The sequence below is a fragment of the Scyliorhinus canicula genome, chromosome 2 (assembly GCF_902713615.1).
Source record: "Scyliorhinus canicula chromosome 2, sScyCan1.1, whole genome shotgun sequence".
Classification (NCBI taxonomy): Eukaryota; Metazoa; Chordata; class Chondrichthyes; order Carcharhiniformes; family Scyliorhinidae; genus Scyliorhinus; species Scyliorhinus canicula.
Window position 1 is genome coordinate 88844958 of NC_052147.1, and position 26487 is coordinate 88871444.

General features: G+C 48.1%; 1 protein-coding gene across 9 annotated transcripts in view; it reads left to right on the forward strand.

The window, feature by feature from the left end:
- LOC119955765 (coiled-coil domain-containing protein 9B-like) overlaps positions 1-26487 on the forward strand; it is a 402308-nt gene that overhangs the window by 251025 nt on the left and 124796 nt on the right. For all 9 annotated transcript variants that reach the window (XM_038782328.1, XM_038782341.1, XM_038782317.1 and 6 more), the window contains one exon: positions 25215-25268. In XM_038782328.1, the coding sequence (XP_038638256.1) occupies positions 25215-25268 (54 nt within the window). The remainder of the gene's footprint in view (positions 1-25214; positions 25269-26487) is intronic.

Consider the following 26487-nt stretch of genomic DNA (forward strand, 5'->3'; position numbering starts at 1 on the left):
ACAACAACTTAAGTTAACCCATTGTTAAGTTACACAACCGTAGCAAAAAAATATAGAGACTATAGTTACGAACACCCCCCCCCCCCCCCCCTCTCTCTCTCTCTCTCTCTCTCTCTCTTCCTCCTCCCCCCCCCCCCCCCCCCCCCCCCCCCCCCCCCCCCCCCTCCCCCCCACGGGTTGCTGCTGCTATTGACCAAGATACCTATCTTTGGCCCAGGAAGTCCAGAAAAGGCTGCCATCGTTTATAGAACCCTTGTATTGATCCTCTCAGGGCAAATTTAACCCTTTCCAACTTTATAAATCCCGCCATGTCACTGACCCAGGTCTCCACACTTGGGGGCCTCGCATCCTTCCACTGTAGCAATATCCTCCGCCGGGCTACTAGGGACGCAAAGGCCAGGACCCCGGCCTCTTTCGCCTCCTGCACTCCCGGCTCCACCGCAACTCCAAAAATCGCGAGTCCCCACCCTGGTTTGACCCTGGATCCAACCACCCTCGACACCGTCCCCGCCACCCCCTTCCAGAATTCTTCCAGTGCCGGGCATGCCCAGAACATATGGGCGTGGTTCGCTGGACTCCCCGAACACCTGGTGCACTGTCCTCACCCCCAAAGAACCTACTCATCCTAGTCCCAGACATGTGGGCCCAGTGCAGCACCTTGAATTGGATGAGGCTAAGCCTCGCACATGAAGAGGAAGAGTTGACTCTCTCCAAGGCATCCGCCCAAGTCCCGTCCTCTATCTGCTCCCCAAGTTCCCCCTCCCATTTAGCCTTCAGCTCCTCCACTGACGACTCTGCCACCTCCTGCATTACCTTATAGATGTCAGACACCTTCCCCTCTCCGACCCACACCCCCGAAAGCACTCTGTCCATCGTCCCCCGCGAGGGCAGCAAAGGGAATCCCTCTACCTGTCGCCTAGCAAACGCCTTTACCTGCAAGTATCTGAACATAGGGGCTGGTTTAGCTCACTCAGCTAAATCGCTGGCTTTTAAAGCAGACCAAGCAGGCCAGCAGCACGGTTCGATTCCCGTACCAGCCTCCCTGGACAGGCGCCGGAATGTGGCGACTAGGGGCTTTTCACAGTAACTTCATTGAAGTCTACTCGTGACAATAAGCAATTTTCATTTTTCAACATGTTCTCTTGGGAAAGCCCAAATTTATCTTCCAGTTCCCCCAGGCCCCCAAACCTCCCGCCAATAAACAAGTCCCTCAATTTACTGATGCCCACCCTTTGCCACCCCCTAAATCCCCCATCCTTGTTCCCCGGGATGAACCGATGATTACCACCTAGTGGAGCCTCCATCGAGCCCCCTGTTTCCCCCCTATGCCGTCTCCACTGTCCCCAGATTCTTAAGGTTGCCGCCACCCCCGGGCTCGTGGTAAACCTCTTAGGGGAGAGCGGCAGCGGCGTCGTTACCATGGCACCCAGGCTCGTACCTCTACATGACGCCATCTCCATTCTTTTCCACGCCGCCCCTCCCCCCTCCATCACCCATTTACGCACCATTGACACATTGGCCGCCCAATAGTACCCCAAAAGGTTGGGCAGCGCCAGCCCGCCTCTATCCCTCCCTCGCTCCAGGAAAACCCTCTTCACTCTCGGAGTCCCATGTGCCCACACAAAGCTCAAAATACTGCTAGTCACTCTCCTAAAGAAGGCCCTGGGGATAAAGATGGGCAGGCACTGAAAGAGGAACAAGAACCTCGGAAGCACCGTCATTTTGACGGACTGCACCCTCCCCGTTAACGACAATGGCAACATGTCCCACCTCTTGAACGCCTCCTCCATTTGATCTACCAGTCTGGTGAAATTATGTTTGTGAAGAGTCCCCCAGTCCCTGGCCACCTGCACCCCCAGGTACCTAAAACTCTCCCCTGCCCGCCTAAGCGGGAGCCTACCAATTCCTTCCTCCTGGTCTCCAGGGTGCACCACAAACACCTCACTCTTGCTTAAATTTAGTTTATAACCTGAAAAGGTCCCAAACTCAGCTAGCAGCTCCATCACCCCCGGCATCCCTCCCACCGGGTCCGCCACATACAGTAACAGATCATCGGCATACAACGACACCCTATGTTCCTCCCCACCTCGCACTAAACCTCTCCATCTCTCTGAATCCCTCAACGCCATCGCCAGCGGCTCGATTGCCAGTGCAAACAACAAGGGGGACAGGGGGCAACCCTGCCTGGTCCCTCGGTAAAGTCGGAAGTACTCCGACCTCCTCCCATTCGTGGCTACGCACGCCATCGGGGCCTCATATAGCAGCCTCACCCATCTAATAAACCCTTCACCAAATCCAAACCTCCCCAACACCTCCCATAAGTACCCCCACTCCACTCTATCGAAGGCCTTCTCCGCATCCAGCGCCACCACTATCTCTGCCTCCCCCTCAATCGCCGGCATCATGATGACATTCAACAATCTCCGCACATTCGTGTTCAGCTGCCTTCCCTTCACAAAACCTGTCTGGTCCTCGTGTACAACCCCTGGCACACAGTCCTCTATCCTAGTGGCCAGGATTTTTGCCAGCACCTTGGCATCTACGTTGAGGAGAGATATGGGCCTGTATGAACCACACTGCTGGGGGTCCTTGTCCCTCTTTAAGATTAACGAGATCAGCGCCCGCGACATCGTCGGGGGCAAAGTCCCCCCATTCCCACGCTTCATTAAGTGTCCGCACCAGCAAGGGGCCCACTGGTTCCACAAACTTTTTATAGAATTCCACCGGGAACCCATCCGGCCCCGGTGCCTTCCCTGACTGCATCTGCCCGATCCCCTTAACTAGCTCCTCCAGCTCAATCGGCGCACCCAACTCCTGCTCCTCCTGCACCTTCGGGAAAGAAAGCCCGTAGAGGAACCTCTCCATTCCCCTCCTCTCCCCCGTTGGCTCCGACCGGTACAGTTCCCTGTAAAAGTCCTTAAGACCTCATTCACCTCTACCCCCTTCCGCACCACATTTCTACTCTTGTCTCTCACTCCAGGAATTTCCTTAGCCGCATCCCGCTTGCGGAGCTGATGAGCCAGCATCCTACTCGCCTTTTCACCATGTTCGTACACTGCCCCTTGTGCCTTCCTCCACTGTGCCTCTGCCTTTCTAGTAGTCAGCAAATCAATTTTAGCCTGCAGGCTGCGCCTCTCCCCCAACAGTCCCTCCTCTGGTGCCTCTGCGTACTTCCTGTCTACCTCCAGCATCTTTCCCACCAGTCTATCCCGCTCACTCCTCTCGCTCCTCTCCCTGTGTGCCCGGATGGATATCAGCTCCCCACGAATCACTGCCTTCAGGGCTTCCCAGACCATCCCCACCTGAACCTTCCCCGTATCATTCACCTTGAGGTACCCCTGAATACTTGCCCGGACCCTCCTACACACCTCCTCCTCTGCCAACAACCCCACATCCAACCGCCACAACGGGCGCTGGTCCCGCACCTCCCCCATCTCCAATTCCATCCAATGCGGACCGTGGTCGGAGATTGCAATGGCCGAATACTCGGCCTCCTCCACTCTCGGAATCAGTCCCCTACTCACCACGAAGAAGTCTATCCGAGAGTAGACCCTATGTACGTGGGAGAAGAAAGAATACTCGCGTGCCCTCGGCCTCACAAACCTCCATGGATCCACCCCACCCATCTGGTCCATAAACCTCTCAGTACCTTGGCCGCCGCCGGCCTCCTACCCGTCCTAGAGCTGGACCGATCCAGTGAAGGATCCAACACCGTATTGAAGTCCCCCCCCCCCCCCCATGATTAAACCTCCCGCCTCCAGATCCGGGACCCGGCCCAACATACGCCTCATAAAGCCCGCGTCGTCCCAATTTGGGGCATACACACTAGCAAGTACCACCTTCTCTCCTTGTAGCCTGCCCCTAACCATAACATACCTACCCCACTTATCCGCCACCACCTCCGATGCCTCAAACGACACATTTTTCCCCACCAGAATCGCCACTCCCCCTGAGTGGAAAACCTGCCCCACCCATCCCTTCCTCAGACGGACCTGGTCCGCCACCTTCAGGTGGGTCTCCTGAAGCATTGCCACATCTATCTTTAGCCCCCTCAGATGAGCAAGTACCCTCGACCGCTTCACCGGCCCATTCAATCCTCTTGCATTCCAGGTGACCAACCGGATCAGAGGGCGTCCCGCCCCACTCCCCCGTCGACTAGCCATAGCCCGTCAACTGCCCGCCCCAGGCCAGCACCCCCTGCCCGACCCAGTCCCCACGGCGTCAACACCTCACCTCTGTCCCCCCGGCCCCCACCAGCTCCTTCCTGACCCTGCCAGCAGCAACCTGGTAAACCCCCCCCCCCCCCAAGGCTAGGAACCCTCCTAGCCGCGAACCGTCCTCCATTGTACTTCCGTGGGTCAGCTAACTTCTGCTGACCCCGGAAACTCCCGCCAATAACCCGACCCCTCCCAAAGTGGGATCATCCCCCATCCTATCCCTCCTCCAGGCACCGCTCCAGCGCGGGGAAGAACCAGTTAAGGCCCCGCCTCCCCCGTCACCGTCTCCGCCCCCCAGCCCCGCAGCGCGGGAAACCAGAGGAAAGCCCGCGCTTTCGCACTGCCCCACCACACCCTTCTGACGCAGCGCCCATATACCAGCCCCACTCCATACCCCCAACCCGACATAGAATACAACAAACCCCCCAACCCTCCCCGCAAGATACAAAACTCAAACAATGCCCCACAGCAAAAAACATAACAGAACAACACCCCCATAAATAACTATATCAAAATTGTAAAAGTACAGAAAAAGAGAACACAGCAACAGCAGAATCCAGCAATAAAGTATTACAACCGACCCCGCAACCCCCAACCCCTAGTTCAAATCCAGTTTCTCCGTCCGCACGAAGGCCCACGTCTCCTCCGGGGAATCAAAATAATAATGCCGGTCCGAATAAGTTACCCACAGGCGCGCAGGCTGCAACATTCCAAACTTAATCTTCTTCTTGTAAAACACCTCTTTCGTCCGATTAAACCCGGACCGCCGCTTAGCCACCTCCGCACTCCAATCCTGGTAGATCCGTACTACCCCATTCTCCCAGTTGCTGCTCTTCACCCTCTTGGCCCAGCGCAGCACACACTCCTGATCACTGAACCGTTGGAACCTCACCAGCACCGCACGCGGGGGTTCATTCTCCTTAGGCCTCCTGGCCAGTACTCTGTGCTCCCTCCAGCTCCAAGGGCAGATGGAAAGACCCGGCCTCGACTAGCGAGTTCAGCATCGCAGCCACGTAGGTTGTCAGGTCCGACCCCTCCAGCCCCTCCGCAAGGCCCAAGATCCGCAGATTTTTCTGCCTCATGCGGTGATCAAGCTCCTCGAAGCGGTCCTGCCACTTCTTGTGGAGTACCTCGTGCCCCTCCACCTTTCTCACGAGGACCACGGCCTCCTCCTCTCGTTCAGTGGCCTGCGTCTGCAGCTCCTTGATGGCAGCACCCTGGGTGGTCTGAATCTCCGAGAGCCTTTTGTTCGTTTCCTGCAGAGAGCTCAGTACCTCAGCCTTGAAGTCTGCAAAACAGCGCAGGAGAGCAGCTTGTTGCTCCAGGGCCCACTGCTTCCACTCCTCTGGAGCTCCGCCGGCCGCCATCTTGGAATCCTTCCCCCGTTTTTTCTGGGGAGCCGCTGCCGTTTTTTCCCCCTTTCCACTCTGAGTTCGAGTCATGAACTGCAGGGAAAGTCGATCAGCACACCTTCTCCCACCGGGAGACGTCGAAAAATTTCCGTTTTGGGCTCTAAAAAGAGCCGAAAAGTCCATTTGAAACGAGAGCTCCCAAATGTGCGGCTTCCTACGTCATCGCCGCCACCGGACGAGAAGGAAAATTATTGATGTGCATCAACAACCTTACTTGGTACTGACAGACATGCCATTGTCCTCAATAGTAGAGAAGATGGAAGTATCCAGCTTGAAATCTGGAGCTGAATGTCTGCCATGGAGAGAGTCTATATCTCCAATAAGCTTCTGACATGGTTTGCAATGTGTCCATGCAGGCCATGACCAAGGCCATGCAGAATTTGGATGCCAAAATGTCTGTTGATTTAAATCAGGTGGCACATACTTTGTCCATTAACTGGCAGTGAGTGTGGTCTGGCCATAGAGCCATTGGCCATGGCGTTAAGAGCCTCTAGGAACTGGAAAGGGCTGGTTCGGGGGGGGGGGGGGGGGGGGGGGGGGGGGCAGCACCGGTCTCGCTCCACGCAGATGACCTCCTGTACATTGTGGATCTGTTGGAGGGGATGAGGGAAGTAATGCGAATCTTGGGGGAATTTGGCAATTTTTCGGGGTATAAATTGAACATGGGGAAAAGCAAGATGTTTGCGATCCAGGCAAGAGGACAGGAGAAGAGACTGGGAGAGCTGCCGCTTAGAATGGTAGGGAAGAGCTTTCTGGGAATCCAGGTGGCCCGGAAGTGGGAGGTACTACACAAGTTAAACCTATCCCGATTGGTGGAACAAATGGAAGGGGACTTTAAGAGATGGGATATGCTCCCGCTGTCACTGGCGGGGAGGGTACAGACCGTGAAAATGACGGTCCTCCCCAGATTTCTGTTTGTCTTTCAGTGCCTCCCCATCTTCATCCCTAAGGCCTTTTTAAAGCCGGTGAATAAGATTATTTTGGGTTTTGTATGGGCGGGTAAAACTCTGCGAGTGAAGAAGGTTGCTGGAGCGCAGTCGGGGGGAGGGTGGGTTGCTGCTGCTGAACTTCTGCAATTACTACTGGGCGGTTAATATAGCCATGATTAGGAAGTGGATCGTCGGGGAGGGGTTGGCATGGGAGCGGATGGAGGCAGCGTCATGTAAAGACACCAGTCTGGGAGCATTGGTAACGGCACCTCTGCTGTTCTCGCAGGCCCGATACTCCACAAGTCAGGTGGTAGTGGCGGCTCTGAGGATCTTGGGGCAATGGAGGAAATACAAGAAAGTGGAGGGAGCATCGATTTGGACCCTGATTTATAATAACCACAGGTTTGTACTGGGTAGGCTAGATGGTGGGTTCCGGAGTTGGCAGAGGGCAGGAATTGGAAGGATGGGGGATCTATTTATAGACGACAGCTTTCCCAGCTTGAAAGCCTCAGAGGATAAATTTAAATTGCCAGCAGGGAACGGTTTTAGGTATTTGCAGGTGCGAGACTTCCTAAGAAAACAGGTGCCGGCCTTTCTGCTGCTGCCGCCACGGGGGATACAGGATAGAGTAGTTTCCAGTACCTGGGTGGGAGAGGGGAAGGTATTGGATATTTACCAGGAGCTTTTGGAGGCGGAGGAAACTCCGGTGGAGGAGCTTAAGGGTAAGTGGGAGGACAATCTAGGAGGAGAGATAGAGGTGGGTCTTTGGGCGGATGCCCTAAGAAGGGTTAATACATCCTCATCACGTGCCAGGCTTAGGATGAGTAAGTTCTTCGGGGTTGAGGATAGGTGTGCGAGGTGTGCGGGAAGTCCAGCAAATCATGTCCACATGTTTTGGGCATGCCCGAAGCTGAGAGGGTTTTGGCAGGATTTTGCTAAGACAATGTCCACGGTGCTAAAAACACGGGTGGTGCCTGACATGATATGCAGACATGCAGATAATGATATACAGACAGGCAGCTAATGAACACAGAGAACAGGACATGACCAATGAGCAGGCAGGACACTCAGGCGTGGTATCTCACTATAAAAGGCACAAGGCACTCACAATCCGCCTCTTTCCACTGATGAACATCTTCAGAGTGAGTCAGGGTGTATGTACAGTATCACACCCCCAGCACGTGGCTAAGAGCTAGTCTGGTTCAGTCAGACAGAGTAACCACACTTAGGTTAGCAGAGAGTCAAACTCATAGAGAACTGTGCTACTGGTTCAATAAATCAGATTGAACTAACTTCAAGGTCTGGAGTATCTGTGTTATCCCCGAGTACATAACACAACAGTGCCGAGTCCAGAGGTAGCGATCTACGGAGTGTCGGCAGTTCAGGGGGCGAAAGAGGCCGACGTTCTGGCCTTTGCCTCCCTGGTAGCCCGGAGACAAAACTTGCTAATGTGGAGGGACTCGAAGCCTCCGAGTGTAGAGACCTGGGTTAGTGACATGGCTGGGTTTGTCAGTCTCAAGAAAATAAAGTTTGCCTTAAGAGGGTCAATGTTAGTGTTCACCTGGAGGTGGCAGCCATTCGTCGACTTTCTCGGGGATAATTAAAATGTCAGCAGATGCAGTATTCCGGGGGGGGGGGGGGGGGGTTGTTGTTGTATGGCTGAGGTGTGTGAAGATTGGGCTGGGGGGGAAATGTTTATTTTACCATCTTGATGTCATTGTTTGTGTTACTGTTAGAAACATTTTCAAATACCTTAATAAAATATTTTTTAAAAACCCTTCATGTTTGTCTGCTTCAGTGTGATCATAGTGATGTGGCACTGGCCCAGGTGAAAGATGACAGTGAGAGGGAATATAAAAGTGGAAAGTGCACTCGGTGCTCTCACTTTCCACCCATTGTTCTCTCTCAACAGCTGCAGAATTACCTACTGTCTTGTCTCTTGATGGTCAAGTATATCCTTGTGAAATTGCAACTGTAAAAGTCTCTTGAGTGGTCCTCGGGAGTTCTGAAACCCAGAGATTGTAATGATCTGCTTCATCCTCCTCCTTTCCCTCTTCTTCCTCTTCTGTCTTCTCCTCAGCTGAAAGATGCTTGATGAGTTTTGAGCTTCTGGACCTGTTCTGAACCTATCCAGTTTAGCCCATTGGTAATGTCATCCAATACGATGGAGTGTTCTCAGTGTGAAGACACGATTTTGCCTCCACAAGGGCAGTCTGCAAATCACTCCTACCAATGTCATCCTGGATAGATGCATCTGCAGTAGGTAGATTCGTGAGGATGTGGTCAAGTCAGTTTATCCCTCCCATTGATTCTTTGACTACCTGCTGCAGGCCAAGTCTAAAAGCCATGTCCTGCAGAACTCGCCCACTTCGCCACTCTTAGTAATGAACATTGAACATTGCCTTTGTCCTTGATCTTTATGTCGTCTTTGTCGACAGGAATAGTGCCGGAAGACTGGAGGATAGCAAATGTTGTCCCCTTGTTCAAGAAGGGGAGTAGAGACAACCCTGGTAATTATAGACCTGTGAGCCTTACTTTGGTTGTGGGTAAAATGTTGGAAAAGGTTATAAGAGATAGGGTTTATAATCATCTTGAAAAGAACAAGTTGATTAGCGATACTCAACACGGTTTTGTGAAGGGTAGGTCATGCCTCACAAGCCTTATTGAGTTTTTTGAGAAGGTGACCAAACAGGTGGATGAGGGTAAAGCGGTTGATGTGGTGTATGTGGATTTCAGTAAGGCGTTTGATAAGGTTCCCCACGGTAGGCTATTGCAGAAAATACGGAAGTATGGGATTGAAGGTGATTTAGCGGTTTGGATCAGTAATTGGCTAGCTGAAAGAAGACAGTGGTTGATGGCAAATGTTCATCCTGGAGTTCAGTTACTAGTGGTGTACCGCAAGGATCTGTTTTGGGGCCACTGCTGTTTGTCACATCATGGCTACCATCGACACCGCAAACTGCCGGCTCAAAGTGGAGAGGATCTCCAGGAAGATCGCGCATATAGACACTGACAATAAGTTTCATTGTCCGGCATCGCTGACTTTGTCTATATAAATGTTTCTGGATCATACCTCTCCAGTCACCTGAAGAAGGAACAGTGTTCCGAAAGCTCGTGTTTGAAACAAACCTGTTGGACTTTAACCTGGTGTTGTAAGACTTCTTACTGTGCTCACCCCAGTCCAACGCCGGCATCGCCACATCATTTTTATAAATGACCTGGAAGAGGGTGTAGAAGGATGGGTTAGTAAATTTGCAGATGACACGAAGGTCGGTGGAGTTGTGGATAGTGCTGGAGGATGTTATAGGTTACAGGGGGACATAGATAAGCTGCAGAGCTGGGCTGAGAGGTGGCAGATGGAGTTTAATGGGGAAAAGTGTGAGGTGGTTCACTTTGGAAGGAGTAACAGGAATGCAGAGTACTGGGCTAATGGCAAGATTCTTGGTAGTGTAGATGAACAGAGAGATCTCGGCATCCAGGTACATAAATCCCCCCAGGTTAATAGGGCTGTTAAGAAGGCATATGGTGTGCTAGCCTTTATCAGTAGGGGGATTGAGTTTCAGAGCCACGAGGTCATGCTGCAGCTGTACAAAACTCTGGTGCGGCCGCACCTGGAGTACTGCGTGCAGTTCTGGTCACCACATTATAGGAAGGATGTGGAAGCTTTGGAAAGGGTTCAGAGGAGATTTACTAGGATGTTGCCTGGTATGGAGGGAAGGTCTTACAAGGAAAGGCTCAGGGACTTGAGGTTGTTTTCGTTAGAGAGGGGAAGGCTGAGAGGTGACTTAATAGAGACATATAAGATAGTCAGAGGGTTAGATAGGGTGGACAGTGAGAGTCTTTTTCCTCGGATGGTGATGACCAACACGAGGGGACATAGCTTTAAATTGAGGGGTGGTAGATATAGGACAGGTGTCAAAGGCAATTTCTTTACTCAGAGAGTAGTAGTGGTGTGGAACGCCCTGCCTGCAACAGTAGTAGACTCGCCAAATTTAAGGGCATTTCAGTGGTCACTGGATAGACATATGGATTAAAATGGAATAGTGTAGGTCAGATAGTCTTTAGATGGTTTCACTGGTCGGCGCAACATCGAGGGCCCGTACTGCGCTGTTATGTTCTATGTCTCTCCCTTGGAGTACATTCTACGACCTTGCTGGCTTCAGTGCTTCTTCCTAGTGGTGTTCAACATGGAATACTGATTTATCAGCTGAAGGTGGACTACAGATTATAATGAAGTAGTTTATACTTAATTATGTCACCATGTAACAGCAGCGATTCAAGGTGGTGGCTTATCTTCTCAAGGGCAATTAAGGATGGGCAATCCTTAATTGGGTTGGATTTGCCGATGCCGAAATCGCATTTGGCGATCAGCCGGAGAATCAAATTCCTGACCAAATCTGGGGCGGTGCTGCTTTCCCGATGCGCCGCTCCCTCCAAAGCGGAGTACTCAGAGTATGCTGCGTGACGTAGCGACAGCCTCAGGACATTGCCTGAGGCCAGCCCCCCGATGCTCCACCCCCAACCGGCCGAGTTCCCGATAGCGTTGGTCGTGTGAGGGAACTCAGCATGGTGGCTGTGGACTCAGTCCAGCGCTGCCACAGTGGGTTGGGGGGGGGGGGGGGCCTGACGCACGGGCAGGGGGCACTGGGGGGGGGGGGGGAGGTTTCCAGGCGTGCGAGCCGGCCAAAGGGGGGCACTATTTTGCGGGTCGGGTCCGCAAGCGACCTCCGTCATGTTGCACGGCACGGCGCTGCAGGCCACCGCCGTGTGCATGCGCGGCCACGGACCCGGCAAATCTCCAGGCCGTATCGGCAGCTGGAGCCGGGTGCTCTACACTGCCGGCATGCTAGCCCCCAGCCAAACAGAGCATCGGTGGGTGTTTTGCAACATTTTTTTCTGTCGTAAAACGCCACTGTTCCCATGCCGGCGTGGGCACATAGCCTCACAATTGGAGAATCCAGCCCTGCGTTCTCCTGCCTGGTGGAGAATTGCTGATGATTTGCGCTCCCCCTAACTAAAGGGACGCGTTCCTCCACCCCCAAGACCCCCTAACTCAGAGGACCTCCCCCCTAGAGGCCCTCCCTCACTAAAGAGGCCCGTCCCCAGAAATCCCCTAAATAAAGGGACCCCCTAAAGCTGGAGAGCAGTCAAGACAGGTTAGTAAAAAAAATTACAGTTGTGACCCTTACCTGGCAGCGCCACGTATCCATTCCTGGAAAGATAACAGCTATGACCTCTGTTTAAAGCCTGATGTACCATCAATGACCGCGAGACGAAAATGGTGAAACTATTGATGCTTTATTGCACAAGATGTTGAGCCTCCTGCAGCTGGAACCAGAATGGGAACAGCACAGGAGAGCATACACTTTTATACGTCGCCTGCTGGGAGGGGCCAGCAGGCTGAGATTTACTGTATTACCTGTAGTACAGTGGCAGTACCGTAACACGCGTAGTGTGTTCCCAGTGGTGTTTACCACAAACCCCTCATCCGTGAGCAGCAAGCCATTCATTTCTGGTAGTGGGCTGTGATTGACAGCTTCAACAAAACAGCTGTTCGCCTTGCTTTATTCATCTTTTTCACTCTTTTTTTTTAAAAATAATTTTTATTCAAGTTTTTCAATAACAAATTTTCTCTCCACAATTTAAAACAAACAAGGCATGTTTCCACACCAACACAAGAAAATAACTCTCCCCCCCAAAATAAATAATAACAAAAAAAACCAACAGCAATACCAGAAAGAAGAAAATAACAACATAGCAAACCCACCGCCGCAAAAACAAACCCCCTAACCATCCCCAACCCCCCTCCCCCCAAGTTGCTGCCGAGACCGACCACACTCTACCCCTTCGCCAGGAAGTCGAGAAAGGGCTGCCACCGCCGAAGGAACCCCTGTACCGACCCCCTCAGGGCAAACTTCATCCTCTCCAACTTGATGAACCCAGCCATATCGTTGATCCAGGCCTCCGAACTCGGGGGCCGCGTATCCCTCCACTGTAACAGAATCCTGCGCTGAGCACAATTCCGTAAGTTTTAGAATACTCATGGACAAGGACAAGAGGGGTCCGAAAGGAAGAGTACTAAATTGGGGAAAGGCAGAGTATAACAAAATTCGGCAGGAGCTAGGAAATATGGATTGGGAGCAGCTGTTTAAGGGTAAATCCACATTTGAAATGTGGAAGTCTTTTAAGGAAAGGTTGATTAGAGTGCAGGACAGACATGTTCCTGTGAAAATGAGAGATAGAAATGGCAAGATTAGGGAACCATGGATGACGGGTGAAATTGTGAGACTAGCTAAGATGAAAAAGGAAGCATTCATAAGATCGATGCAACTCAAAACTGATGAAGCTTTGGAGGAATATCGGGAAAGTAGGACAAATCTCAAACGCGCAATAAAGAGGGCTAAAAGGGGTCATGAAATATCTTTGGCTAACAGGGTTAAGGAAAATCCCAAAGCATTTTATTCGTATGTAAGGAGCAAGAGGGTAACTAGAGAAAGGATTGGCCCACTTAAAGACAAAAGAGGGAATTTATGCGTGGACTCAGAGAAAATGGGTGAGATTCTTAATGAGTACTTTGCATCGGTATTCACAAAGGAGAGGGACAAGACGGATGTTGAGGCTAGGGATGGATGTTTAAATACTCTTGGTCAAGTTGTCATACAGAAGGGGGAAGTTTTGGGTATTCTAAAAGACATTAAGGTGGACAAGTCCCCAGGACCGGATGGGATCTATCCCAGGTTGCTGAGGGAAGCGAGGGTCGAAATAGCTGGGGCCTTAACAGATATCTTTGCAGCATCCTCGAGCACGGGTGAGGTCCCGGAGGACTGGATAATTGCTAATGTTGTCCCTTTGTTTAAGAAGGGTAGCAGGGATAATCCAGGGAATTATAGACTTGTGAGCTTGACGTCAGTGGTAGGCAAACTGTTGGAGAAGATACTGAGAGATAGGATCTATTCACATCTGGAAGAAAATAGACTTATCAGTGATAGGCAGCATGGTTTTGTGCAGGGAAGGTCAAGGCTTACAAACCTAATAGAATTCTTTGAGGAAGTGACAAAGTTAATTGATGAGGGAAGGGCTGTAGATGTCGTATACATGGACTTTAGTAAGGCGTTTGATAAAGTTTCCCATGGCAGGTTGATGGAAAAAGTGAAGTCGTATGGGGTTCAGGGTGTACTAGCTAAATGGATAAAGAACTGGCTGGGCAACAGGAGACAGAGTGTAGTGGTTGAAGGTAGTGTCTCAAAATGGAGACGGGTGACTAGTGGTGTTCCACAGGGATCCGTGCTCGGACCACTGTTGTTTGTGATCTACATAAATGACCTGGAGGAAGGTATAGGTGGTCTGATTAGCAAGTTTGCAGATTATACTAAGATTGGTGGAGTTGCAGAAAGCGAGGAGGACTGTCAGAGAATACAACAAAATATAGATAGATTGGAGAGTTGGGCAGAGAAATGGCAGATGGAGTTCAATCCAGGCAAATGCGAGGTGATGCATTTTGGAAGATCCAATTCAAGAGCGGACTATATGGTCAATGGAAGGGTCTTGGGGAAAATTGATGTGCAAAGAGATCTGGGAATTCAGGTCCATTGTACCCTGAAGGTGGCAACGCAGGTTGATAGTGGTCAAGAAGGCATACAGCATGCTTGCATTCATCGGACGGGGTATTGAGTACAAGAGTTGGCAGGTTATGTTACAGTTGTATAGGACTTTGGTTCGGCCACATTTGGAATAGTGCATGCAGTTCTGGTCGCCACATTACCAGAAGGATGTGGATGCCTTGGAGAGGGTGCAGAGGAGGTTCACCAGGATGTTGCCTGGTATGGAGGGTGCTAGCTATGAAGAAAGGTTGAGTAGATTAGGAATGTTCTTGTTGGAAAGACGGAGGTTGAGGGGGGACCTGATTGAGGTCTACAAAATTATGAGAGGTATGGACAGGGTGGACAGCAACAAGCTTTTCCCAAGAGTGGGGGTGTCAGTTACAAGGGGTCATGATTTCAAGGTGAGAGGGGGAAAGTTTAAGGGAGATGTGCGTGGAAAGTTTTTTACGCAGAGGGTGGTGGGTGCCTGGAACGCTTTACCAGCGGAGGTGGTAGAGGCGGGCACGATAGCATCAGTTAAGAAGCATCTAGACAGGTATATGAATGGGCGGGAACAGAGGGAAGTAGACCTTGGAAAATAAGAGACAGGTTTAGATAAAGGATCTGGATCGGAGCAGGCTGGGAGGGCCGAAGGGCCTGTTCCTCTGCTGTAATTTTCTTTGTTCTTGTTCTTTGGTCTAGAGATGCAAAGGCCAGAATGCCGGCCTCTCTTGCCTCCTGCACTCCCGGCTCCGAAGCTACCCCAAAGATCACGAGCCCCCAGCCCGGCTTGACCCTAGACCCGACCACTTCCGACAAAGTCCCCGCCACCCCCTTCCAAAACCTCTCCAAGGCCGGACAAGCCCAGAACATATGGGTGTGGTTCTCCGGGCCTCCCGAACACCTCCCGCACCTGTCTTCCCCTCCGAAGAACCAGCTCATCCTTGCCCCTGTCATGTGAGCCCTATGCAGCACCTTCAGCTGAATTAGGCTGAGCCGTGCGCAGGAGGAGGAGGAATTCACCCTCTCCAGGGCGTCCGACCACGTTCCATCTTCAATCTCTTCCCCTAGCTCTTCCTCCCACTTCATCTTTTTCACTCTTAAGTGCTGTAACCACAATGTTGACCTACATCAACCACAATGAGAGTTAAGTGCCGTCAATTTCCAGCTCAGCACTTAAGGAAGTTGAGGAAGTTGGGGTGGAAATAATGGAAGAGATTGCCATAATCTTTTAATCTTCCCTAGATATGGAGAAGATGCAAGAGGATTGGAGTGGCAAATGTGATACCTTTACTCAAGCAAACTGTAAGGGCATTCCTAGTAATTGCAGGCTGGTCAGTAGGTTTTAGAAACAATAATTGGGGGAAAAAAATCATTAAGCATTTGGAGTGGTTTGGGCTAATTAGGAGAGCCAGCAAGGATTTGTAAAAGGCAGATCATGCTTGACTAATCTAATTTTGATGAAGTAACAGAAAAAGTTGATGAAGGGAATGCAACGGATATTGTCTATATGAATTTTAAGAAAGCATTTGACAAAGTATCAACAAAAGGTCGATTAACAAAATTGGGGCTCATGGAATAGGAGGATTGATGTCAATTTGAATTCAAAAATGGCTTAAAGACAGGAAACAGTGAGTTGTGGTAACTGGTTATTTTTCAGACTGGAGGATGGTATACAGTGATGTTTCCGAACAGCCAGTGCCGGGATTACTTTGTTTTTTGGTCAATGTAATTGACTTGGATATTGGAATAAAGGGTAATATTTATGAATTTGCCGATGATCCTAAACTTGGAGGAATAGCAAACAATGAGGGTAATCAACTGCACCAGGACAGAGGTATACTAGCAGAATGGGCAGACAAGAAGTGGCAGATGGAATTTAATTCAGAGAAATGTGATGTGAACATTTTGCTGAAGAGATGGACCTGGAAGTGCATGTGCACAGATCTTTGAAAGTGGCAGGACATATTGAGAGAGTAAATACAGGGATTAGAATTTCCACTGTTTGGCGAATTCTGACATCAGCCACTTTAAATATCTGTTCCAACTTTTGGGGCTCATATTGAACTTAAAAAAAAAAATCACAGGCTGGATTCTCCGATTTTAAGGCTATGTTCCCGGCGTGGGAACGGTGGTGTCTTATGACAGAAAAAATGGCGTAAAATTTGTCTGGCTGGGGAGGACCAGTAAGGGTTGAGTGAACCAGAGGCTGAATGGGGCGGGAGGGCGTGAGTGAGGAGCTGGGTAGGGAAGATGGGCATGAGTGAATGAAGGGGAAGGGATTTGGGAAGACGAACTGTTGAATGAGTGAATGGGGGCAAGGAGTAGGGAAGAAGGGCTGTGGAGTTTGTGTTGGGGACGTGGATTGGGAAGAGTGGCGTTTGTGTGGTGGATGGAGAAATATTGATGACAGTGTGGGACGTTGGGGGGACCAGACTTCACTCAGTCGTCTGTCACTATGGAATATGGAGATCTTTCTGAAGCTTACATGATTATATAAAATTATAACATCTTTACAAAATGGTAGCACAGTGGTTAGCACTGATGCCTTACACCGCTAGGGACCCGGGTTGAATACCGGCCTTGGGTAACTGTGGATTTTGTACCTTCTTCCTGTGTCTGTGTGGGTTTACTCCAATTGCTCCGGTTTCCTCCTACAGTCCAAAGGTTAGATAGAATGGCCATGCTAAATTTCCCCTTAGTGTCCAAAGATGTACAGGTCAGGTGGGGTTATGGGGATAGGGTGGGAGAGTGGGCTTAGGTAGGATGCTCTTTCGGAGGGTTGGTGCAGATTTGATGAGCCAGATACCATCCTCCTGCACTGTAGGGATTCTATGAATGTGCTTTAAAAACACAAATTTTCATGTTTATAAGATGTATGCTGATCTATATGTCGATCGATCTTTAATGTGTGAACGTTAATAACACACCAAATCTTACTATGATGCTTTATTGCTGTCATCTGGGGTCATGTTAATTTTCAAGAATTATTTTTTAATGTACTGATAGAATCATAGTATTTAGAATGCAGAAGGAGTCCATTTGGCCCATCGAGTCTGCACCGGCCCTTGGAAACAGCACCCCACCTAAGCCCACACCTCCACTCTATCTCTGAAAATTAGTAACCCCACCTAACCTTTTTGGAAACTAAGGGCAATTTAGCATGCCCAGTCCACCTAATCTGCACATCTTTGGACTACGGGAGGAAACCGGAGCACCCAGAGGAAACCCACGTAGACACGGGGAGAACGTGCAGATTCCGCAGTCAGTGACCCAAGCCAGGAATCAAACCTGGGACCCTGGAGCTGTAAAGCAATAGTGCTAACCACTGTGCTACTTTGCCGCCCTATGGGATGTTGGTATCACTGGTAAGGTTTGTTGCCGATCCATAATACCTTGAGAAGGTAGTGGTGAGTTACAATAAGGTCATAATGGAAAATAGTTTGCAAACCTTAGTTCTTTGCTTCACTTTGCATTTACAGAATCCAGCAAGGTCATGTTCTGTTCTTAGTATGAACTTCATCCTATATTACATACACCAACTGCATTGAATGCTGAGGTCATTGGTGATTTTATACAAATGCAATGGCCTGATCTTTTTTTAAATAAATTTAGATTACCCAATTATTTTTTCCAATTAAGGGGCAATTTAGTGTGGCCAATCCACCTACTCTGCACATTTTTGGGTTGTGGGGTTGAAACCCACGCAGACACGGGGAGAATGTGTAAACTCCACACGGACAGTGACCCAGAGCCGGGATAGAACCTGGGACCTTAGCGCCGTGAGGCAGCTGTGCTAACCACTAGGCCACCGTGATGCCCCAACGGCCCAATCTTGACAATACTAGATAGTAAACAAAGGGAAAAGTAATATTTCTATTCTCTTGAATTCTAATAACTCCACCCATTTGAAGTCGCCTGGAAGAATTTGCATTTTACTACTGATCATAAGAGGGGCTATAATTACATGATTTCTTGTCACAAAACATTTTCAGACCTTTGTCTTCAGCCACTGTCACCTCTAATTAACAAAGCGTACTCCTTCTTGGACTTCGTAAATAGAGGTATTTAGCTCAGTGGGCTAGACAGTTAGGTTGTGATGCAGAACAAGGCCAGCAGCACGGGTTCAATTCCCGTACTAGCTAACCTGAACAGGTGCGACTAGGGGCTTTTCACAGTAACTTCATACTTGTGACAATAAAAGGTTATTATATTATATGCAATCTTTATTCAAATCTAGTTGAGCCACAACTAGAGTACTGCAATAGGGTCTGGTCACCATACTTTAAGGATGTGAGGGCCTTGAGAAGAGCAGAGGAGATTTTCCAGAATGGTTCCAGGGATGGAGGATTTTACTTACAAGGTTAGGTTGGAAAAGATGGGTAGCACTGTTGCTTCACAGCGCCAGGGTCCCAAGTTCAATTCCCGGCTTGGGTCACTGTCTGTGCGGAGCCTGCACATTCCCCCCTCTGTCTGCGTGGGTTTCCTCCGGGTGCTCCGGTATCCTCCCACGAGTCCCGAAAGACTTGCTGTTAGGTGAATTTGACATTCTGAATTCTCCCTCTTGTGTACCGAACAGGTGCCGGAATGTGGCGACTAGGGGCTTTAAGCCTACTTCTGACAATAAAGATTATTATTATTCTCAGAGCAAAGGAGATTGAAGAGAGGGGCACAAGATTATGACAGGTTTAGAGAAAGTAGACAAGGAAAAGCTGTTCTCATTAGCTATTGGTATAAGGACAAGGATTTTATATTTTGGGCAAGAAAAGATGTAGGGGGACTGTGAAGATGAACTTTTTCTGACCTGACCTGGAACTTGCTGCCCATGAGAGTGATGGAAGCCGAAATGATCAATGATTTCAAAAGGAAATTTGATGGGTACTTAAGGGAAATAAGCTTGCATGGCTGTGGAGATAATGGAGAAATGGGACTGACTGGAATGCTTTGGCATAGATTTGATGGGTCAAATGGCTTCCCTCTATGCTATAGATGACTCTTGAGTGTGCCTGTAACTCCTCCTAAATTTCACTGTGTTTCCCAAACAAAGGAATGTTAAAATATTTCAAAAATCATCTGATTTCCTTTTACTTGTCATGTTAAATTCTGCACTAATTACTGATGCTCTTGTGCTAATGATCAGGCCATGTCTGATAAATAGGTTACTCCCATTTAGCCAAACTTGCCTCTGTTAAACCCAGAAGTAGCATGTTTGAACAGGGTTGCAGTTAGACTTAATTTTTCTGTAAATTTCAATGACCAACCATCTGAAGTGTTAAAATTCTTTGTGTCTGTTTATCAGTTAAATGGTAGTAATTTATTTGTCTTGGGCAGTGGTGAAACAAGGGGTGTGTGAGATCAGCCACTATTTATATTTAATGAATGATATTTAATTTCATTGATGGAAATGGAACTGGTTATCAGACGCTGCTTATAATGAATCTTGTACCACCCACCCATTTTGCTGCTGAACCGGCGGCAAATTTCTTCCTAATATTCCTTAAGGAAATGTAACTAATTCCTTCAAACAAACCATAACAGTAGCACAATTTCAGTATAAGATCAACTACATTTAGGATTATTTTCTATCATATTTATTTTTGTAATTCCTTGACACATGTTAAAATTTTAGTCACTGCTCCGTTGACCCTTTCAATCAAAATTATTTCTGGACTCTATTTCAATCGCAGTGCTGCTATCTTGTGTCATAGAATCATATAATTTACTGTGCAGAAGGAGGCCATTTGGCCCATCGAGTCTGCACCGGCCCTTGGAAAGAGCACCCTACCCAAGCCCACACCCCCACCCTATCCCCGTAACCCAGTAACTCCATCCGACGCTTTTGGACACTAAGGGTAATTTATCACGGCCAATCCACCTAACCTGCACATTTTTGGACTGTGGGAGGAAACCGGAGCACCCGGACGAAACCCACGCATACATGGGGAGAAAGTGCAAACTCCGCACAGACAGTGACCCAAGCCAGTAATCGAACCTGGGACCCTGGCGCTGTGAAACAACTGTGCTAACCACTATGCTACCCTGCCCCCCCTTATCGTATCCGTGTCCAGTGAATAAAATCACAAACTTGTGGTGTTCAATAAAAATGTTGCACAAACTTTGAATTTTACACTTGTGGAATGGAGGATTGTTTTAGGATTGGGTTTTCTTGTTGGAACATTAGGCACTATATGAATTAATGTTATATTTAGCCTTACAGATCAGAGCGGCACGTTAGCATAGTGTTTAGCACTGTTACTTCACAGCGGCAGTGTCCCAGGTTCGATTCCCAGCTTGGGTCACTGTCAGTGCGGAGTCTGTACATTTTCCGTGTCTATGTGGGTTTCCTCCGGGTGCTCCGGTTTCCTCCCGCAAGTCCCGAAAGACATATGGTTAGATAATTTGGACATTGTGAATTCTCCCTCCGTGTACCTGAACAGGTGCCGGAATGTGGCGACGAGGGGCTTTTCATAGTAACTTCATGTTAATGTAAGCCTACTTGTGACAATAAAGGCATTGAGTATATGTTCTATGTTCTATAATCTCTGACTCTGACTCACAATGACAGATGATAAAAAATACAACCCACTTAGCACTTGACTAAAATTAATTGGTTAAACAAAACACACAGATTCTTGCAGCTGACAAATATCACAGTTAACCGTTAGCCTTATCTCACACACAGATCTGAATTCCTTTCTCTACAGGAACCCATGTGTTACGCTTTTACCTTAATCTTCTATTTACTTTTACTCCCCTTTTTTTTTCTGAAAGCGGGTCAACTTCATTAGATTCCTATGCGGGACATATAGGTTTTCCTACCTCATTCCGTTGCTTTACGATTGTTTCTATTAATTTTCTTACTCATTTTGACTCCCTTATCTGTCCTCTTTAAGGAGTTCATCTTCTTTCTCGCTCCGGATATCTTTACCGAGGCTTCGGGACGACCTGTGAGGGGGCGTCGAGTTTATTGCTCATCGTTCCTTCTGAAAAATACTTTAGAACATATATATAACAATAACAACGACCGCGGAAATTATTTACAAATATAACAGGGAGCGCACACCGGTGTTTATCCTTTCACGAACCTCAAAGTCTTTTTAAAAAAAATTTAGTCTCTAAGGCACCTTTTTCTTCCCATGCAGCTATCTTTAATTTATTAAGATAACTCTCCTAGCATGAGTCACTGGCCAGTAATTAAGGCTGCCGAGCCGCAGACCCCCCTTTCAGCTGGGGTCGCGCTATGGCTCTCTCCCTTTCAGCTGAGAGAGTCCTGTTTAGTGAATCGTTTCGGGGTTTACGTCCCGTTAAATTAGGGAAACTGCAACGACTACGCCAATTTGTCGTGGAAATCATAATAAAGACAAATTCCTCAAGGTTCGATTTAAGGAAAATTATTTACACAAATATATTTGCGGAGAGTGTTCCAGCTGCTAAAGCCAGTGCACTCTGAGAGTCGATTGAAGACAGCATGTTTTTATAATCTGAAGTAAACAGGCATGTCTATATTTAATAGACCTTGGAAAGTACGTACGATGAAATACATAGTACGTATGTTCTTGCCCTTGGCTTTGTTATCATTCGGAGGACAGTGGTGGGAAGTTGTGTGTGGAGGCTGAGGAGATAAGCGAGATACTAAATGAATACTTTTCGTCAGTATTCACTCAAGAAAAAGATAATATTGTGGAGGAGAATGCTGAGACCCAGGCTATTAGAATAGATGGCATTGAGGTGCGTAGGGAAGAAGTGTTGGCAATTCTGGACAAGGTGAAAATAGATAAGTCCCCGGGGCCGGATGGGATTTATCCTAGGATTCTCTGGGAAGCCAGGGAAGAGATTGCTGAGCCTTTGGCTTTGATTTTTAGGTCATCATTGGCTACAGGAATAGTGCCAGAGGACTGGAGGATAGCAAATGTGGTCCCTTTGTTCAAGAAGGGGAGTAGAGATAACCCCGGTAACTATAGGCCGGTGAGCCTGTGAGTCTGTGGGGGGTAAAGTCTTGGAGAGGATTATAAAAGATACAATTTATAATCATCTAGATAGGAATAATATGATTAGGGACAGTCAGCATGGTTTTGTGAAGGGTAGGTCATGCCTCACAAACCTTATCGAGTTCTTTGAGAAGGTGACTGAACAGGTAGACGAGGGTAGAGCAGTTGATGTGGTGTATATGGATTTCAGTAAAGCGTTTGATAAGGTTCCCCACGGTCGTCTATTGCAGAAAATACAGAGGCTGGGGATTGAGGGTGATTTAGAGATGTGGATCAGAAATTGGCTAGTTGAAAGAAGACAGAGAGTGGTAGTTGATGGGAAATGTTCAGAATGGAGTTCAGTTACGAGTGGCGTACCACAAGGATCTGTTCTGGGGCCGTTGCTGTTTGTCATTTTTATAAATGACCTAGAGGAGGGCGCAGAAGGATGGGTGAGTAAATTTGCAGACGACACTAAAGTCGGTGGAGTTGTAGACAGTGCGGAAGGATGTTGCAGGTTACAGAGGGACATAGATAAGCTGCAGAGCTGGGCTGAGAGGTGGCAAATGGAGTTTAATGTGGAGAAGTGTGAGGTGATTCACTTTGGAAAGAATAACAGAAATGCGGAATATTTGGCTAATGGTAAAATTCTTGGCAGTGTGGATGAGCAGAGGGATCTCGGTGTCCATGTACATAGATCCCTGAAAGTTGCCACCCAGGTTGATAGGGTTGTGAAGAAGGCCTATGGTGTGTTGGCCTTTATTGGTAGAGGGATTGAGTTCCGGAGCCATGAGGTCATGTTGCAGTTGTACAAAACTCTAGTACGGCCACATTTGGAGTATTGCGTACAGTTCTGGTCGCCTCATTATAGGAAGGACGTGGAAGCTTTGGAACGGGTGCAGAGGAGATTTACCAGGATGTTGCCTGGTATGGAGGGAAAATCTTATGAGGAAAGGCTGATGGACTTGAGGTTGTTTTCGTTAGAGAGAAGAAGGTTAAGAGGTGACTTAATAGAGGCATACAAAATGATCAGAGGGTTAGATAGGGTGGACAGCGAGAGCCTTCTCCCGCGGATGGAGGTGGCTACACGAGGGGACATAGCCTTAAATTGAGGGGTAATAGATATAGGACAGAGGTCAGAGGTGGGTTTTTTACGCAAAGAGTGGTGAGGCCGTGGAATGCCCTACCAACATTGAGGGCATTTAAAAATTTATTGGATAAGCATATGGATGATAAGGGCATAGTGTAGGTTAGATGGCCTTTAGATTTTTTCCATGTCGGTGCAACATCGAGGGCCGAAGGGCCTGTACTGCGCTGTATCGTTCTATGTTCTATGTTCTATAATAAGGCCTATACCAGAATATTTCCGCAGTATTTCATTTATGTTAATTTCCCTTCCACACCTGTACTGGTCATATCTGTTATAACGCAATAATTAAATGAGTTGCTGATATAATGGCTTGAATATTCACCAAGAGTCCCTTTAAAGGGTGCAGGCTATTTCCTGTCAAAAGCCCACATCTGGCAGTCCCGACCTGGCCGGCTCCTTTGCAATTTTCATGGGGTCATCCAGATTTTTATAGTTGTAGTTCACAGCCCTTCCGAGGAGTTGTAAACCTTTGTCTGCCTGAGGTAAGTTCAAAGAGGCACCTCAAGCCCCTATGGCCCTTCATGCATCCTATGTCAAGCTCTGCCCTTCTGCCCACCTCCCTCATAGGCCTTCATGCTCCCTGATGCCAAGCTGTGGCACTTCCATGCCTATGACCACTATACACTGTCCAGAACAAGTATACCTTGTGGTAACAGTAGGCTGCGTTTATAAAAAAGCATTAGAAAGTCATTCATTCATAGCTTCTCCCTATGTTGAAATAAAGTCATTTCACGACAAACTAATAAACGTGTCAATCATCCAGATCCTTTAAAGTATGAATAACAAAAACCACTTCCCTTGAAAGCACTTAAGGTTTTGTTAATTATCGTGGTGAAATTGATAACAGAGATCAGAGAGCCTGAGCTATCAAACAATGTTTTCTCTGGGGTGCTGCTGTTTCATTACGCTCAATGGGTGCCTGGGCTCTTCAGTCAAATCTCGTTATGTTTGCTTGGCTAAGAGCCCAGACTGCCATTAGGGTACTAAAACACCTAAACCCCAGTTACGTGGTTTCAAGGGGATTGATTTTTGTTATTGATACTTTAGAGGGTATGGATGATTGACATCTTCATCAGCTTGCAATGAAATAAAGTTTTTTACACATACCATAATGTTATGAAGGAATTGCTTTTTTATAAAGCTTTTTTACACATCTGACTGTCACTACAGGGTTCATTGGTTCTAAGCATTGTATAGTGGGCATAAAAGTGTCATAACTTGGCATATGGTGAGGTGGTGCATGGATGGAGCATGCGGAGTGTTAGGGCTGTGGGGGGTTGGTGAGGGGATGTGACGTGTGAGGGCTGGACAACTTTTTTTAAATTTTAACTGGGACAAAGTTACACAGTATTGAGGGTGGGCCTTTTCAACAGTCGCCTCCGCACCTGTTGGGGTTTGACTTGTGTCTACCAAAAGGGGCTGGTTTAGCCCAGTGGGCTATACGGCTGGTTTCTGATGCAGAACAAGGACAACAGCGTGGGTTCAATTCCCGTACCAGTTTACCCGAACAGGCCACCAGAATTTGGCTTTTCACAGTAACCACATACGTGTGACAATAAAAGGTGGTTATTATTAAATGTCTTCCTGGGTTGGCTGGCCTGACACAAGTCCCCCTTTGTGGGCACTTTCTCCCGAGGTGGGTGGACGAAGCCGGGAGGTACGCCAACTCCCGTTGCGCACCTCTAGGATGAAAATCAAGGCCTTCGTGTTTAGGCTCATTCACAAATATTAGACATCTCGTGATGTGCAGAGGGACCAGGATCACCCATGAAATTCAGGCAGGTAAGGTGAGAAAATTAGAGGAACTACAATCTCCCTGCATAATTGAAAGCAGCTGGTAACAAAATTTTGTGATACGCTGTTTATTTTTGACACAACATGCCATTTCCTGGTTCAATCCCCCTCCTCCCAAAGCACTTTCAGAAAAAAATAGCTAGTTTAATGTTTTTTTTTCTGCAGGTGGAAGAAGTGCAAGGAAATGCAGTGTACGATTTCAACAATATGATACAAGAGGTAAACTATGGTTCTGCATTATTTAATATTCATATTAATTGCAGTACATATATGGTCTGTCCCTGCCATTGTGCCTGACCAGTGGAATTTCTCTTTCAATACTGCTTTTCTACTTTTTAATCATCACTTGTATTATGCAAACAAATCACCGTTGCCACCTCAATTTGTTTCCTTTGCAATCACTTTCCACTGAAAAAATTTATTAGAAAGGAATCAATCCAAGAAAAACTGTAATCAAATTTTGGCAAAAAATACTGCCAGATAGGTCAGTGTGAGAAGTTGTCACCATTTCCACTCTAATGCCCTGAAAAAGAAGTAATTTCTTTAATGAAAATACAAAATGATCAATTCTCCAAGTTCTCTCCCCCTGCCCAGCCCCAACCCCAGCCCCATGGACAGAAATTAGCTTCTAATACGTAACGACATGCCTGTGATCATCACGCCCTCCTGAATCACCCTGTTCCTTTACCTTTGACCCCAGGCTGGAAACATCCTTCTCCATTAAGGAAAAGTGGGAAACATTGAATTAAATGTCTCTGTTTTCCCCAGGAATACCATTCTCAAGAACTACTATATCTCTCTTTTTTCAAGTAACTCATACAAAACAACCCATGGGCCTATTTGGGCAGCACGGTAACACAAATGGCTAGCACTGTGGCTTCACAGTGCCAGGGTCCCAGGTTCGATTCCTCGCTGGGTCACTGTCTGTGCGGAGTCTGCACCTTCTCCCTGTGTCTGCGTGGGTTTCCTCCGGGTGCTCCAGTTTCCTCCCACAGTCCAAAGATGTGCAGGTTAGGTCGATTGGCCAAGCTAAATCGCCCTTAGTTCCAAAAGGTTAGGAGGGGTTATTGGATTACGGGGATAGGGTGGAAGTGAGGGATTAAGTGGGTCGGTGCAGACTCGATAGGCCGAATGGCCTCCTTCTGCACTATATGTTCTATGTTCTATTCCTGTCACGCGACCACCCACTAAGCACATGCAGAAGTCTGTCTCCTTTGAATTGCTTAATTTGCTTCCTAGCCTGATGCATTAAACCACAACAAACCCTCGTGAAAGCACAATGGCTTGCTCTCTGTCATTTTTTTTCTGCTTTCTCCACACCTGCTACAGTGCTATTACTGCAGGAATTGGGTGGGGCAGGGGAGTATTGTAGAAATAAGCTGGGAAGGGAAGTAAATAGGGAAGAGAACATTTAAAAATGAAAAATAAAAAGGGGAAG